Genomic DNA, 18,357 nt, shown 5'->3' on the forward strand with positions numbered 1-18,357 from the left:
AGGTGCAGCGTAAATTTTTAAAATTTTTGTCTTTCAAAATTAACGGCATATATCCCAAGAGGGGCATCAGCAATAGTGAGTTGTGTAGCGGTTTGGACGTAGTATCATTAGAATCTAGACGAATTAATGCCTCCCTAATATTCCTGTACAAGCTACTACATAATCTCATTGACTGCCCTGATATTCTTCGACAAATAAATTTTAACGTTCCATCTTATCCAGTGAGAAATTCAATTACGTTCAGAAATACACAAGCTAGAACTAATCTTATGTTAAATTCTCCTCTATTTCTCATGTGCAACTATTATAATTCCTTAAGTGCTTACTGCGATATATTTCACTGCAGTTCAAAGCAGCTTACTAGGATGGCTGAGATCTACCTAGGTGATTGAGTAGTTTCTTTATGTTAACGTAAAATACTCGAAAAATGTGTTATTTAGTTAGTACTTATGAATTATTAATATATCATTTAATTGTAGTATTGTATTTTGTCCTATAAATGGATTCTGTTGGACAATAAACGCTATTATTATTATTATTATTATTATTATATCGTATGTTGTTGATCAGTACTCCATTCACTTTGATTCCCATCTTTGCATCCTCCAGAGACTCTTGAAATATGGCTTCCGAATAAATGTTAAATAAAAGAGGGGAAAGCACACATCCCTGTCGAACGCCCCTTCTTATATGTATGGGTTTGGATATAGAATTGTCTATTTTTAACTGTGCCGTTTGATGCTAGTACAAGTTTTCAATGCATCTTATGTCTTTTTGGTCTATATCAACTTTCTTGAGGATCTGCATTAACTTGTGGTGTTGGACACGATCAAACGCTTTTTGGTAATCTAAAAAGCATAGGAACACATCCTTCTTCTGATCGTAACAATTTTGGACCAGCACCTGTGTTGCTACTATTGCTTCTCGTGTTCCTAAACCTTGTCTAAACCCGAACTGGGAGTCACTGATGTCCCATTCACATTTTTTGTATACTCTTTGATGTAGTATTTTTAAGAATATCTTTAAAGTGTGACTCATCAGGCTAATGAGTCTGTGATCCTCACATCTTTTTGCATTGACTTTCTTGGGCAGGGGAATAAAGGTAGAGCGTAACCACTGTTGAGGATAGCAGCCAGTTTCATAAATTAAGTTAAATATTTTGTGTAGTGCTGAAATTCCCCTTTCATCCAGTAATTTGAGTATTTCTGACGGGATTTCATCTGGTCCAGGTGCCTTATTGTTTTTTGAATTGAATATTGCCTTTTCTATCTCCTCTTTGGTGATTGAAGGGCCAGTCAGCTGGTCGTCTGTATAAACTTCACTCATGGGTCTTTCGTCATGGAAGAGCTCCTGGATATAATTTTCCCATATATCAATTTTTTCCTTCCTTTTCACCCAGCACTATCTGGTTATCCTGATTAACTATGGTGGTTGGTCTTCGTTTTCTGTATATTCCAGCAGTCTCCTTAAGCTTTTTATGTAAATTACAGTCGTCGTGCTGTCGTTGTAAATGTTCTAGATCGATACATTGTTGCTTAAGCCATTCATTTTTTGCTATTCTTATTTTTGCTTTTATTTGCCTGTTAATGTTTTCATACATATTGCTGCCATCTTGTTTATTCTTGTGTCTTCGTCGTTCTTCCATTAGTAATAGTATTTCGTCTGTCATCCATTTTTGCCTCTTGTTATTTCGTTTGTACCCTAAGTTGTTTTTCATGATGTCTGTTACAGCACTTGTAATCGTATTCCATGTTGGTGTTAGATCTTCGGCAATGTTTGTCGTCAATATTTGAATTTGTGCATTTATTTCATTGCTTATTTCTGCTTGTATCATTGGGTCTTTCAGTTTGTCCAGTGCTATATGTTGTTGAGTTTCAGGCTTGTTCTTGCATGAAAGAGCGATCTTTATGACGGCCACTAATAGTACGTGGTCAGAAGGGACATCTGCTCCAGGGTATGTGCAAGCTCTTTTGACAGGTGTGCTGAATCTACCGTTGATAAGAATGAAGTCTATTTGATTTCTTATTATGTTCTGAGCTCTATCGGCTGGAGATTTCCAAGTATAAAGGCGACGGGGGTGGAGTTGGAACCATGTGTTGGTAACTCTCATGTTTTCTTCTTGACAAAATTGTATAAGTCGGTCGCCCCTTTCCTTCCTTGTTCCAAGACCATAGGGTTCAACTACGTCTTCAAAGCTGCCCTTCCCTATTTTGGAATTAAAATCTCCCATAATTATGTTGACATCATGTTTCTTTGTCAATTTAAGTAGTTCTTTGATTTCACTATAAAAGTTTTCCACTACTTCATCTGATGCGTCTGTAGTTGGTGCATAAACCTGTATGATGTTGAGATTATTTGGCTTCGCTTCAAGTTTTACTAAGGCTGTGCGGTCGGAATATGGTACAAACTCTGTGACAGCTCTCGCCAATCTTTTAGTTATCATAATCCCGACGCCTTTTCTATGATCGCGGTTATCATTGCCTGAGTAAAAGAATGTTCCGCTTTCTGTAGTGCATTTACCGGATCCAGGCCACCAGGTTTCTGAGATCCCAAGGATATCTAGATCAAATCTGCTCATTTCTTGAGTTAGGTTAGCCAGCTTCCCGGCTTCAAATAAGCTGCGTGTATTCCAGGTGTCTATCTTTAATGTCTTTCTTAAGTTTGCTCGTACGTTTGAAACATTCAAGACCGCTCCCCCCGGAGATCCGATTGGGGAACTATTTATACCTCCGGATAATTTTGAGTTGAATGTATTCATGTGATTGTCTTGGGAAATATAATGAAGGTGGTATCCCGTTGCCTTCCTTCATGCCGCTTCAGGGCTTAGTTTTCAGCCGCCCACTATGGAACAGACGCCGTTTGCAACCGCCCATTCTGGGTACAGACGTTGCTATTTTCACCATATCTGGCTACCCTCACTTAGTTTAGCCTGCAGACCAATGCAGTTGCCCAGGGTGTGGCACGTGGAGCCATAAGTGAGAGTTGGGTGTCTTATGAGGACCAGTTATCAAGAACCATCTTCCGTCTATGACGCTCGATGTGGTCGTTCCGATGAAAGGTACTACCTCTATAACACAACCCTACAACCCCATATTTAAATTAGAATAATTTTTTTAAAAAAGGTAGTATTATTAGCATAATTTATAATCTAATTTACGAGTAGCGAAATATGATTTAGTGCAAAAATAGATGTATGAATTAAAAAGTTTTCAAACATATTGCGTGAATTTATTTATATCAATAATCAACAAATAATCATATATTTTTTTAAATGGTTGCAATAAACAATCAAAAGAATGTATAGGTTAAGGTAAAACTAGGGAGACTTACCCGTAACTTTTACACTATTTTACGAAACAACGAACAAAACAAATTTAATATGTGTGCATTGCTCCAATTTCGAGTTACGTCTGTTCTATCTTAACGGACGATCACGCTGTCGATCGCGAGATCCATTCTTCGATCGGTGCTATAGGAATCGTAGGGATACAGGGAGAACAAATGTGTCGATTAATTTACACAACCATATTTGAATTTAAACACCTATATACCTACTGAGTGGGGACAGTGAAAACAAACTGTTAAGAAAAAATGGTTAAAACTTAGTAGGACAAAAACAAAAAAGAGTATTTGAATGGACATTTAGAGATAGTTTTACAATGAATAAAATATTAACTTCGGATGGTGAAATGATTGTGAAAAGTAATAGTTTTAAGTTACTTCAGTCGTCAGAGATGAAAATGCCACTAAACCTCTATAAATCATGCGAACAAGGTGATTTTGGTAAGAATGTCAATTTTGTGACTACAAAAAATATGCAAAAAGGTTTACAACTCGTACACCCTTGGTTCATACTAAAACCCGCCCTCTTAGGGGGAAAACGGAAAAAATTTATTTACCAAGAATCTCTACGCCGTAAAAAAATATTTCAAATAAAAAGTATAGCTAAGATAATTTAAAAACAAAAGGTTTATGCACTATTTGTGTAGAATGAACCGCTTGATAACGCTTGAAGCGATCGGTGATTTCGAATGTCAGTTACGCGCGCAAAATCAATTTTCAATAAAATTTGTGTCAACTTGAAGGTAAAAATTCGATATATTTTAATCAGAGTGATCTATCGACAAAAATCAAAATGAGTTGTTAAGGTGACGAGTGCAGCTTTCATATGCAATTTTTGTATTTTGCCGCAAATGAAGTCAGTTTCCATAAATCTGATAAATAAATAAATGTTACGCGATTTTTGCCATTTTTGCGATTCTCATGAGATTAATCGATTCTGTCAGAGCCTAATCCTTAAAACCTATAGCATGAAATTTCAGTTTTGAGTTTTTGCAACAAATGTAAGGCTTTTGAAATATGCCTAAAAACGCTTTACTTTCACATTACAAACGATCTAAAACTTTTAAAACTGCTTCTTTTCGATTACCCAAGTACGTTTTTGAAGTACTTCTATATTGAAATTGGAAATTTGTATGGGAGTGAATCTGTGAAATCATTACATATGTAAGATAATGAGTAAGTGAGAGACAGAAGATATATTTTCTCTCTTTTCCTCTCTCGAATATAAAAATGTTCTTTTTGTATATATATATATATATATATATATATATATATATATATATATATATATTTAATATTATACATGTTATATATATACACATAATATTATAATATTATATATATAATAAAATAATTATTATTATTATTATTTATGTGATATGTTTTGTATTATTTATTAAATATTCATAATTATATTAGTAAAATAATAATCTCAATAAATCACTGTATGACCCAGAACTGTCAATTTTGAAATACGTTTGTGTCATGTCCTCGGTAGTATAGTAGTCAGTATCCCCGCCTGTCACGCGGGAGACCGGGGTTCGATTCCCAGTCGGGGAGGTCTTTTTTATTAATATTACATGGTAAATTAAACATATGCGTAAGAGGAAAAGTTATGTATATTATTGTCATTTTTAAATACTTATGAATAGTGCATTTTAATTTGTATTGTATTATTATATTGAATTATGTTGCAGTGTATTGTATTGTATTTTTATATTAATAACAAAATAAACAATGAATTTTACTGCAGAGTATGTGTAAAAAAACTTTTGCATTCAACTCCTTTCATACATATATGAAAATAAAAATATACATTTTCATCAAAATATTGATTTAATCCTTCATTTACTATACTCCTATTACAGGTCAAATGTTGTTTATTAATTGTTAGTAAGTTGTTATTAATTCTGTTTCTCTTTCTGCTATGTCTTACCTATAGCATTACATATGTAATGATTGTGCAGATTGACTCCCAAATAAATTGGTAACGGCGAATGCGTGTATAGAAGTGTAACTTCTACCGGCAGTCCCACTGGACTGCCACACCCGTTTTTTTTTATTTTGAAACTAGACAACTTCAGCTACAAATTCCACTCAATAACGACTTCATGTAGGCATTTCACGTGACGTGCGATCGTTTGTAATGTAAAAGTTTAAGTTTAGTGTATTTTAGGCATATTTTAAATGGCTCATATTTATTGCCAAAACGCAAAAGATGAAGCTCTGACAATGAAAATTCCACCTCGACTGGTCAATGAAAGTGATCAACTTTTTTGATCTCATGAGAATCGTGAAAAATGGCAAAAATCGCGCGCAACGTTTACTTATTTAGCAGATTTATAGAAACTGACTTCATTTGCGGCACAATACAAAAAAGTAAAGGTAACTCTTTACTAAAATGAAAAAGACAGTGAAGATTTTATTTCACGCACAAAGCGTCTATGTATCTGTTTATACGTATTTCGCCTTAATAAGGCTCATCAGAACAGATATTCATAGGCGTTCTCAACGTGAAAAATAAATCTTTCCTGTCTTTAAGAAGCAACACTAAAATGGCTTCGAAACGGACGCAATAGCGACATCTGATAATAAATCCGTAAAATAGTTTCGAAACATAATTCAGATTTCTGCCTTAATCTGAGCCTTCCAAAAATTGACTTATTGTTTTTTCTTTTAACAGATTTTTAAGTCTTCTGGTGATTCTGTTTAGTTTTGCTTTGTCAATAGGTACGTGTATGTTTTGTCACTTTCTCCTAAATTTTCTTTTCTCTTCAATCAAGTATTTTGCACTCATTGCATGCATTGCCAAACATTCAAGGTTCCCAATTGTAGTTGAATGATTTGAGCCGACATCACTTTGTTGGTTTGTGATTTTAGTCGTTTTACTGTTTTCTGAAGTTTTTTTAGCGTAAAAAATACCAGGGATTACTGTTTGATTGCTAGTTTCCTTGGTGCCTCTTCTATGGGTCTCTGGATTCTTCCTAAGTTGGGTGAATTTTTCTTTTTCATTGCGTTGTGATTCACTAGACGAGGTTGTATTTCTCGATGATTGTTACATGGTACTTATTTGCAAGGTAGTGGTATTTTCGTCCTAAGTTGATTTTCTCATCGGAGATATGCTCACTTTATTTGACTTCAGGAATGGATTGTTATGTTCTTCAAGGTTTGTACATTATCGTTCATCCTGTATCACAATTAAATGTTTTATACATCACGAACATTGTTTATAGGACTCCTATGTATTAATTTTTGGTGTTTTAAGAAAAGATTACTTGTGTTACTTTATTTTCATTTTTATAGAACACTAATAGTTAATAGTACTAATTACTAATTAACGATATACTGTCGAACAAAAACTGGACACTAAATATTTTTGTTTCAAAATAATTTATATATGCGACAGTAAATCGATTTTTCCGTTTTCACGTAGGAGTGATAAACTTTTTTACATATTTTTTGGGGTCCCAAAATTGACATTCTCTGCAAAATCTAGCGTGTTCGTGTCATTTTTAGACTAGACTAAACAAATAGGTAAAGATGCATGCAGTAGAACTAAGGTTGGATAGATGAAGTAAAAGGAAGCATGAGGTGTATTGTAAGACAGAAGATTCCAATAACAATGAAGGAAATCTTTCACAAAACTGTCATAAGCCCAACTAAGATGTACTGATCTAAATTTTGGACAGTTGAAAAAGCAGGGGGTGACGCAGGGGAGACGCTAAAGGGAATGATGATGCTAAAGATGCATAAACAGAATTCTCCTGTTGTTGCGAGGCGATTCTGGTTCGAATTATATCGTACTGGATTCTACTGGATTATATCGTTCTGGTATTACTTAAAGTAATCATTAAGATGGTAATGCTCGTGTAAAATAGAGTCTTATCGTTCATCAAACTTACATGTATTTGGCATAAGATGGTGTATGCATCCACATTTTTCCAACTGTGCCTTTTTACGACATTGAACACAACAAGCACTGTAACTGTAATATCTGGATACGTCTAAATCTGATTCATCCGGAAAGCGACATTTCCTTTGATCAATACTCACGTATTTAACCTAAAATTTGAAATAGAGAAGTGTATAATATAAACAATGATGTAACTAAATATTCAGGACAATAATTTAAGTTGAATATGACGTTTATATTGCATTAAGCCACAATTGATTGTAATGATAATTTTTCGACTGTTCTAACAACCATTCAAATTTCGTCATTTTGTGTCATGTGGAACAATTTCATCCAATCATGTCAACATTAGACTGATAATTGCATTCAGTGCAATTTTCAATCCCTATGACAATACGATCGAGTTTGACAACTTCATCCAACTGTGCCTTTTTACGACATTGAACACAACAAGCACTGTAACTGTAATATCTGGATACGTCTAAATCTGATTCATCCGGAAAGCGACATTTCCTTTGATCAATACTCACGTATTTAACCTTAAATTTGAAATAGAGAAGTGTATAATATAAACAATGATGTAACTAAATATTCAGGACAATAATTTAAGTTGAATATGACGTTTATATTGCATTAAGCCACAATTGATTGTAATGATAATTTTTCGACTGTTCTAACAACCATTCAAATTTCGTCATTTTGTGTCATGTGGAACAATTTCATCCAATCATGTCAACATTAGACTGATAATTGCGTTCAGTGCAATTTTCAATCCCTATGACAATACGATCGAGTTTGACAACTTCATCCAAATAAATTTCAAAATGTCAAACAACGAATCTAATGTTAACTTAAATTTTAATAATTGTACTTTCACTAACTGTACTTTTAATAAATAAATGTTTCGTTATGTTGAGTTATGATTTTTTTTTTCGAAAAATTATCTGTCGAATATCCCTCGGACATTGATGAATGCCTCATAATTTCATGACAAATTTCTCAAGCTCGTTGCTTGGTAACAGCACTCAACCTTCGGCTTCGTGCCGTTACCAAGGAACGAGCTTTCGATTGTCATGAAATTATCTCGTCTGTTATCAATGACCTAGGGATATTACTACTGAAAATTACATTTTATAATTGTTTTTGACATTTCGATTTCCACTGCCGAAATAGTTTTTAAAAAAGATTAAAGAACAGAACTAAGTCAGTTTTTATATAAATTGCAAAGAACAGAAGTATATAAAAATTGTACGTAGTAAAAAACAGTATACTTTCTAACTTAGAGGTCAAACAGAATCTCAAAACACTGATAGAGGGGTTTTATTATAGTTAAGGAAATGTTTATATTTACACCCTTTACAGAAAAATATGTGTTAGTGGAAAAGTGCAAAAGGCAAATCGTTACAGTAATAAATGCCATTTACCAAACAATATTAAAGACATTTTAAATTTAATAAATACTATCGATAACCTACCCTGGTTTTTAAAAGACTTTCATTTACTAAGCAAAGTGTAATTAACTGTTACCGTTTCGCTAATAGCCTTATTAGGTTAAAGCAGGTTTTTGTAAATAAAAAAAGGTTTATATTTAACTTTAGCATAATATAGGCAGGCTGTTTCAAATTAAAGCAAAGAAAAAGTTACCAGCGTATTCACGAAGTTATCACCTAACAACGACTCACAAAGAAAAAGAAGTCCACAAGTCGTTGATATTCAAAGTAACGATTCTTTATCCGACCACCACCACAAACCGTCAAGAAATAATCAAAACTGGTATTTCAAAATATAGGTTTGTATATTGGTATATATAAGTCCGAGGATCTAGCACGAAATATTTAATTTTTAAGTTGAAAATGGTTAACTTAAGTTGTAAATAAATAGTAGCATTTAAATGAAGTACATCTTTTCAACCAATAGTTTTGTGGGAGCCTTGTAACTGGCTCCCTACATAAGAGGGTTGGAAATCTTTTGTTTCCAAACCTTACTTCAAAGGACTTGTGAATGGATGTATCTCCATAGGTTTGGTTCTTTAGTGACCGTTGAAGGATAAGGATTGTTAATGTGAGCAAATATAGCTCCAGAGAAATAAAAGCACTTTAAGTTTATCGACTAAATATTTTTAGAGTAGAGAGGCCCAATACGGCCGTAGCTGACTGTACAATATCAAATAATTCTTTCTTTATCACACGTAAAAGAGAAAACTGTATTTATGAGAAAAATGCCCGATTTCGGCGTAGAGAAATAATGTTTTATACGTGAATTGAGAGTGTTTTAAAATGCACATGCCTCAAGGGCGGTGTGTGAGAACGAACTGATAAAATACTACTTGATGCGTAAAAGTGAAGATTACCCCTCTTGTATTTAGGTGGGAAAACTATTTAAGAGACTGTGGCGCCAATGAGTCGGGTATCCCGAGCAAACTTGATGAAATGACTATTTTACTTATTCTACACTAAGAAAAGTCTAAGGAATCATATTTTTATTTTATATTTTAAAACGATATGTTCATTTCTAGAACAAGTTTAATTTATAAAATAGGTTAAGAATTGAAGAAATAATAAATATATATTAGATAAACAATTACTAACCTCGGGTTGGTTGTCAATTTCCTTTATCGAAAAATATCTTCTGTAGTATAAATTAGGTGCTAAAGCTATCACATCCGCCAGTAAGCTCGATAATGATGGAATTTCCAACGGGCCCAAAACATACAGCTAAAAAAGTTTAAAAGAAAATTTGTCCATTACTTCAGCTATTTTAAATATAAATAATGAAGTGTCTTACATTTGTTAATCCTTTAATGTTTAAATATAAATTACCGGGACCAGTTTTTTTGTTTGACACCATTTTGTATTTAGGTGGATTTTTCTCCCTAGAAAAGGTATTCGAAAAAAAATCAGAAAAAAATAGTTATTTCTATTAACAATTAAATACAATTTACTATTTTTGTTGAAAATAAGCCACAATTTTACTTTAAAACAAGTTTATTTGACGTTTCGATTTCCACTTCGGAAATCGTTCTCCAAATACAAAACACTAATAAATTAAACAAATTTTGTTTTTGTTACTTGGTAAAAAGTTCTTTTAATAATTTAATTTTATCTGATTTATTTATATTGACAATTCAGACATATATTGTACATTTTAAATTACAGTAAAACCTGTATCAACGGTCACCTCCCAAAAGTGGCCACTTGTACTAACTGTACTGGCCAGTTTCAAAATTTCCTAAACCGATTATATTTAAGGTGCGTTATATTACTAGTGAATAACGAACGTGGCTCACGCTTACTAACTAATGTAAACAGATGTTCGATCAGCACGATTTTCTCACGAGTGGTCTACGCCAGACCACGATAGATATTAAACATGTTAAATATTTCACGCTGAAAAGACAGTAGAAGAGAGTTTGTATTTGATTAAGCACGTGCTTATAGCCTAAAAAATGAGCATCTCATTAAAAATGAATGAACGGGAGACCGTTAGATTTGTAGAATTGTACGAGTAAGCCTGTACTCTGGAATGTAACTGATGTAAGGTATAACAAAAAAGACACGCGAAACGCAGCCTTATAAATTAAAAGTTTTACAGCGAAACATCTACTAGAGAAATTTAAAAACTTACGTAGTTCGTATTTTACAAGAATTGAAGAAAATTAAGAATAGCACCAAGTCCAGCTGCTCCGCTGACGATATTTATGTGCCAAAAGTGGTTTGGTTTCCGATAATGCACAGATTTCTAATGCCACACGTAAAATCAAGGAAAACTCATTCTAATTTGCTAAATAGTTTTTATTATAATCGTATTGTAATTATATGTATCAAATATTGTCTATTATTATTGTTGTATCATTCGCCACTGCCATGGTACAGCGCCTTTGTCATTAAAATATTTACAGTAGTCGTCTCGTTTTTTTGATGCAGCTCTGGTGAGATTTTTATTACCTGTTATATGTGAGATATATAAAAGACCGTCACTTTTAACATTTCTCCAGGTTCCCAGTTTTCTTTGATGGTCCACATTTTCAAAATCGATAAGACCAAATGGTACATAGGCCGTGTCTGTTTTACGCACCCAGTTATGTAAATCGTAACATGCCAATACGACTTTGTTAACTTTTTCAGGACTTAACGCAATTGGTTTCTCAAAGATGCGAAATTTGCTGACTAAAATGCCAAATACATTTTCGGAAATTCGCCGTGCCCTAGACAATCTGTAATTAAAAACTGTTTCTTCAAATGTTGTTTCTTCTGCTGTTTGACTAAAAAAAAAAGGTCTTTAATGGAAACGCATCATCACCAACTACTATTCCATTTGACGGAATATTAAGACTATGATTCTCAATAGCACGAAGCAAAGAACTATTTTTACAAACACCGCCATCTGAAGCTCTTCCCTTTGCTCCTACGTCTATGTATGAAAAGCAGTAACCATGGTCAACTAATGCCAATAATATGACACTATTAGTATTTTTGTAATTAAAATAATCGAAAGCGCAGTTAGGTGGTGCCTTGATAACTATATGTTTTCCATCAATCGCCCCTATGCAGTTGGGAAAGTTCCACTTCATTCTAAAACCATTCATTCAATGTCTTGCCATTGTTTTGTTGTATTAGGCACCTAAACAAAAAATGTATTCAAATCATGAATGTGTTGCTTGTGTTAGTCCATTTCAAATGGGTAAAAGAAATAAAATTAGACTTACTCACAATGAATTTAATTTAACTACCCAAACGACCGGTTTCGCTTTCTACACTTTTCAAAGCATCTTCAGGTCAAACAGTACAAAGTAAATTAAATGCTGAATTTATAAAAAGCCCATATTAGGCTGCTGTCTTATAAAGATAAAGATCAAAAAAGGTTACTACAACAAAATATGATTTCAGTAGTAATGGAAGCAATTTTGCTAGACCCAGTACCACCAGAGACGCCTACAAGTATACCACCAGAGGTATCTACAAGTATACCAGCAGAGACACTTACAAGTGTACCTCGAGAGACACCTACAAGTGTACCACCAGAGACGCCTTCTCCTGTTGTAACTATGACATCCGAATCTACATCTGTACACAATGAGATGTATCGCTTTTCAGGCTTCTATAACCGCAAGTACAGTCAAAATTTATCAGATTACACTGATGTCCAAAGTAGTATTATATTAACAAATAATCTGTAAGTTTTTTAAATTTTTTATATTTTAATTTTTAATAATTTTTAAAAAATATTTCTGTCGATAAAATAACATATTTTTTTTTATTTTTTTAATAAAGCAGTTATTATATCTTGATATTTTCACTTACCTCTATAAATTGTTGAAGAGTGATATATATGCTATCGAGAACATCCGGTAGAAATTTACTTATGGTTGTTTTTGGAACTTTAAATAAAAATTTCAAACTTTTGAAACTGTCGCCGGTGGCTAAATAACGAAGAGTTATTTCAAGTTTCGTTTGAGCCGGTACAGCTGCTCTGATATGTGTATCACGTTTTTGTATTCGGTGAGATATATGTTATAACAGATAACCGTAATGATCCTCAGACATCCTTAATAAATTTTTAAAATCATCCGAATATTTTACACGTAGACTGTTTTGAATTAATGTTTAAGCTCCAGTAATGTTTCTATCCAAAATCCATTTCCTGGTCCACCATCTTCTGTTCTTTCTTACCGTCTTCTTTTTCTCATTCAAAATATAATTTTTAACTATTTCAGCGGCTAGTATTTCGCAGGTTGCAATAGTAGCTTCTAATACACATGCTGACGCTATATTCACTACTGAAATATAAAACTCTCGTGCCCAGTGTAAACACAATAATGTTTCTCACGAAACGTATTGCACAGAAGCGTAGATAACGCTTGTTTTTTAGTGTGAACCACGTTCGTTATTCACTAGTAATGTCAACGCGCCTTTATGCATATTACATTATTTATGACCTGGTATTAACGGCCACCGTTATAATATGAACCTGGTCAAATAATCTCAATTTTTTAAAACCCATTTCAAAGAAATATACCTGTTAATATACCTGTCAATATCGGCCAAAATAGTTTTATCTGTTTGTTGATGTAAATACCCGTTGCTATTTCGTATGTATATACCTACAAATGGATGAAATAATCTGCATAATTAGGGCAGGTCTTACATACATATTTCGTTAATTTTATAGTAGCTTTCCGTTTATGTACAGAATGATATTTGCTTTAATTAATAAAATAAATAAAGTTCCAAATATCTTTTACGTATTTGTGGACGGCAAAATCTGACAATAGCGGCCACCTTTATATAATGGAAAATAGTTATTTGATTTATAGTGGCCATTATCTATAGGATTTGCTGTAGATGACTTTAAAATCATAATGTCAATATTTTTGAGTCGTATTTCTGGGACGACTTTATTGAAAGATAGGTCATTCGATAACAGGAAATTAACTTAAACTTAAGAATACCCGTCAGAAAAATCATCCATTCATCCTGTCTCTACAGCCCAATTCGAGTCTTGGCCTCCTTCAGCAAACCTATATATGCAAATTGTCTATATTTGTATTTAAATATTCATATAATTACCTGTGCACACTGTATAATTACAAACTGCCACTTTGTTATTGTTTTATTTTAATTATTTGAATCACAGTGGGAATTGTGCTGTATCGGCATTTCCGCGAATCTATTTCTTTGGATTACGTGTCTTTGATAGCACCTGCCGCCATACTGGTGATAATATAATAAGGCATTCATTGTTCTTTGACTGATATCCATGCTTTTGAGTCAGTAAAATAAATTAATATTATTTGTGTGAAAAATATAAGTTTTTTATTAACAATTTTTATATTTTTACATAAAAAAAGTGTTTTACAAATAAAACCTCTCTATTCGTTACGGTCTGTAACTATTCTCCTCCACGATCGACTGCCAAGGAGGTTTCTTTTTTCTTTCGTCCTTATTCACATCATCTTTCCATCGCTTTCTTGATCTTCCAATACGTCTCTTCCCTGCATTCTTGCATTCAACAGTTTTTATGGAAGCCGGTTTTTTTCTATTATATATATATATATATATATATATATATATATATATATATATATTATATATATACATATATATATATATATATATATATGTATATATATATATATATATATATATATATATATATATATGTATATATATATATATATATATATATATATATATATATATATATATATATATATATATATATATATATATATATCGCCACCTACTCTTTTTATTTATAGGGCCTAGTATTCGTCTTTCTTTCATAGGTGTCCATGCAGTTTACAGATATTTGAGTCAATACTAAAGTTTCACATTCATAGCTCACTATCGGTCGGATTATGGTGTTATAGATTCGTATCTTAGGTCTTTGATGTACGTCTCATTTAAATATCTGGTGTTTATAGCAAGGTATGCTGTATTGGCTAAGATGATTCTTCTGCTCAGCTCTGCATCGTCAATGTTGTCGTTTATCTTGTTAACTTCTAAATAGATAAAGCTATCTATTTTTTCTAAGTTGTCAACTTTCAGTTAGGGTCCGATTGCTCTCGGCGATCGTCTTTGTACTAGAATTTTAGCCTTTTTTGTATTTATTAACAGATATTGGTTTAGCATGTGATTTAAGTTCCATATACGTATTATCGCCTGTTGTTTTGATTCTGAACATGATATTTATGTCATCTTCATATACTGCCAATTGGACTGATTTATTTATAAGTGTGTTTTTTTACCTTCTTATGTTTTTTAACTCCGTATTTCAGTGCTACATTAAACTGTCTCGGTGACAGCCCATCACTCTTTTTTAATCCTTGTGGTATTTGAAATGGGTCTGTCATCTCATGTTGTATCTGTATCTGACCAACGGTGTCCGTCATCGTTATTCGGATGATCCTAACTAGTTTGGACGGTATTTCAAATTACCATAATATTTTTTGTATATATGCCCTGTTTATTGAATTATATGGTTGTTTAAAGTCGACGAAAATATTGTAGATATCTATGTTATGTTTCTAGCCTTTGCTTAAAACTTGCTCAGAAGTGAATAGTTGGTCGATGGTTAATTTTCATTGCCTAAATCTCACCTATAAAAGACAACCATATGCAATATATATATATATATATATATATATATATATATATATATATATATATATATATATATATATATATATATATATATATATATATATATATAGTTCAGCTGAACAGGCCTCAAAGGCCCAAGGCTTCAACGGTTTTCTTCCATTTCTTTCTATCTTGTGCTAAGTTTTTCCAATCTTGTACCCGCAGCGACTTCAGATCTTCTTTTGCCGACTCAAGCCATTTTCTTCGGGGGCGGCCTCTTTTTCTTTTTGTACCAGCCTCTGTGTTTATTAATACATTGGGAACTCTTCCTTCCTTCATTCTTGCTATATGTCCGAGCCATCTTAATCTTTGAATTTTAGCGAGTCTTGTTATTTTTGGTTGCCCATATATTTGCAATATTTCTTCATTCGTTCTTCTTCGCCAGATATTCCCCTCTTTTACACCTCCGTATATCCTTCTAAGAATTTTTCGTTCCCATCTATCTAATTTTACTTCCATATCTTTATTTAGTGTCCAGGTCTCGCTAGCATAGAGTACTGTAGGTCGGATAACTGTTGTATATATTCGTTTTTTTGCTGTTCTGAATATTATCTTCGACCTCAGTATCTTAGTCAGGCTCCCAGCACTCTTACTACCTTTGGCCATTCTTTTTATGATTTCTTGGTTCTCTTCGTTCGTATTTGTTAGTGTCACTCCCAAGTAATCGAATTGGCTAACAACTTCAAAGTTATATTCTTTACTTGGGCTTTGTATCTTAAAGGACTGTCCTAGATAATTTTCGTTTCCCTTCATCACTATATATTTTGTTTTTTCTTCGTTTATTTCTAAACCATATTCCCTGGCTATTCTCTTTATTCTAGTAAAGTTTTCTCTTAATTCTGCAGGTCTCCTTGTTATTAAGGTAACATCATCTGCATATGCTACGCATTGATGCCTGTGATGATATATTGTGCCTCTAGTGTAGATGTTACATTCTCGTAAAATCTTCTCTAAGATCAAATTGAAGAAATCTGTTGATAAAGGTTCACCTTGTCGCAGACCTCTATTGGTGATAAAGCTATCTGAAACCCGTCCTTCTAACATGACTTTACTTTTAGTATCATCGAGTATGCATTTAGCCAGTCTTACTATTTTTGGTGGAAATTCAAAATATTCTAGTGCTTCATATACTTTATTTCTTTTTATAGTATCATATGCCTGTCTAAAATCAATAAACAGCATGTGTAATTCTACGTTGAATTCATATGAGCTAGCTAAAATTTGTTTCATTGTAAAAATTTGGTCTATTACCGATCTGTTTGCTCTGAAACCTGCTTGATATTCACCTAGACAATTTTCAACTTTTGTTTTAATTTTATTTCTAATTGATATGGCCAGAATCTTATACACTGTATCTTGTAGAGCTATTCCCCTGTAATTTTTACATTCTGTAACGTCTCCTTTTTTATGCACTGGACATAAGATTGCTTCTTTCCACTGATTGGGTATTTTTTCTTTGATCCACACTTCGCGTATTAACTCAGCGATTTCTTCTTGCACCATTTCGCCACCTTATTTTAGAAACTCAGCAATGATACCATTTTCACCAGGTGCTTTGTTGTTTTTTAAGTTTTTTATGATCTCTATAATTTCTTCCTTGGTAGGTACTTCTTCATTTACATCTGGGTCCCTTACTTCTTCATGTTGTAGTTGCGTTTTTCTCTTTCATCTTAGTCGTCCGTACATAATATGTTCTCGAAATAATTGGCCCACCTTCTTAATTTTTCATCTGTTCCACCTAACAGATTCCCCTCTTCATCTTTATAATATCTTGATGTGGTTTTGTACTGGGTTCGGTCTCGTTTTATTTCTTAGTAGAAATTCCTGACTTGTTTATGTAAAAAATCTTCTTCAATACGAACTAGGTTCTGCTCTAAACTTGACCGTTTCTTCCTTCTACAGATCTTCTTTGCTTCCCGTCTTTTTGCGGCATAAGTTTTTTTACTTTCTTCATTATTTCTTATTATGCTATTTGTTCTAGCTTTATTTCGGTCACTAATGGCTTTCTTACAATCCTCATCATACCAATCCGTTTGTTTACATTGTCTGTTTCCTGATAATACTGAGTCGGCTGCTTCTTGAATTTTTTCTTCTAGTTCTATATCATTTACTGTTGTCTGGCTTTTCAGTTTCTCTTCAATTTGCTGCCTGAATTTTTCCTTAACTTCTCCCTCCTGAAGTAGTGCACCGTTATATCTTTTTACTTTTTTACAACTAGTGTTATTAATTGTGGGTATTATTTGCTCCATTTTTTTTGCTCCATATTTGCAACCATATGAAATAATGACAGAAAAATTCTCCTGTTAGTGATCCTATAGTAAATCATGAGGAAAAAAACCTCATGATACTATCCCGATATGGTAAGTATTTGGTGTACTTAGTACTTACATTTAGTTTACTCTCAATATTAACACCAACGTCTGATTGTTACTTTAAAACATAAATAATGTTATCTCGATATGTTATTGACTTACTAATGTGGTATTTTCTTTCATGTATGGTATTTTTATTTTCCTCATGATTTACTATGGGACCACGAACAGGAAAACTTTACTGTCATCATTGCATGTAGTTGTCTTATTAAAGACAAATAAAAAAAAAATAAGTTAAAGTTGATTTCATATAATCGAATGAACTATATTCCAATAAAGTCGTCCCAGAAACGCATCTTATAAATACTGATAATATCAGTTTAAAGTCATCTACTTTAAAATGTATAATATATGCCTGAATTGTGAATATAAATAAGTCAGATAAAATTAAATTATTAAAAGAATTTTTTACCAAGTAACAAAAACAAAATTTGTCTAATTTATTAATATTTTTTATTGTGAGAAGGATTTCCAAAGTGGAAATCAAAACGTCAAATAAACTTATTTTAAAGTAAAATTGTGGCTTATTCCCAACAAAAATAATAAATTGCATTAAGATGCTATAGGAAAATAGCTTCAAAACAACAAT

General features: G+C 32.7%; 1 protein-coding gene across 1 annotated transcript in view; it reads right to left on the reverse strand.

Annotated features, from left to right (window-relative positions):
- ppk13 (pickpocket 13) overlaps positions 1-18,357 on the reverse strand; it is a 42,517-nt gene that overhangs the window by 15,369 nt on the left and 8,791 nt on the right. Inside the window, exons 5-7 of the mRNA XM_072523145.1 lie at positions 10,040-10,127; positions 9,844-9,969; positions 7,245-7,404 (exon numbers count right to left, since the gene is read on the reverse strand). Coding sequence (XP_072379246.1) covers positions 7,245-7,404; positions 9,844-9,969; positions 10,040-10,127 — 374 coding nt within the window. The remainder of the gene's footprint in view (positions 1-7,244; positions 7,405-9,843; positions 9,970-10,039; positions 10,128-18,357) is intronic.

Source organism: Diabrotica undecimpunctata, chromosome 2, assembly GCF_040954645.1.
Source record: "Diabrotica undecimpunctata isolate CICGRU chromosome 2, icDiaUnde3, whole genome shotgun sequence".
In the NCBI taxonomy this organism is placed as follows: domain Eukaryota; kingdom Metazoa; phylum Arthropoda; class Insecta; order Coleoptera; family Chrysomelidae; genus Diabrotica; species Diabrotica undecimpunctata.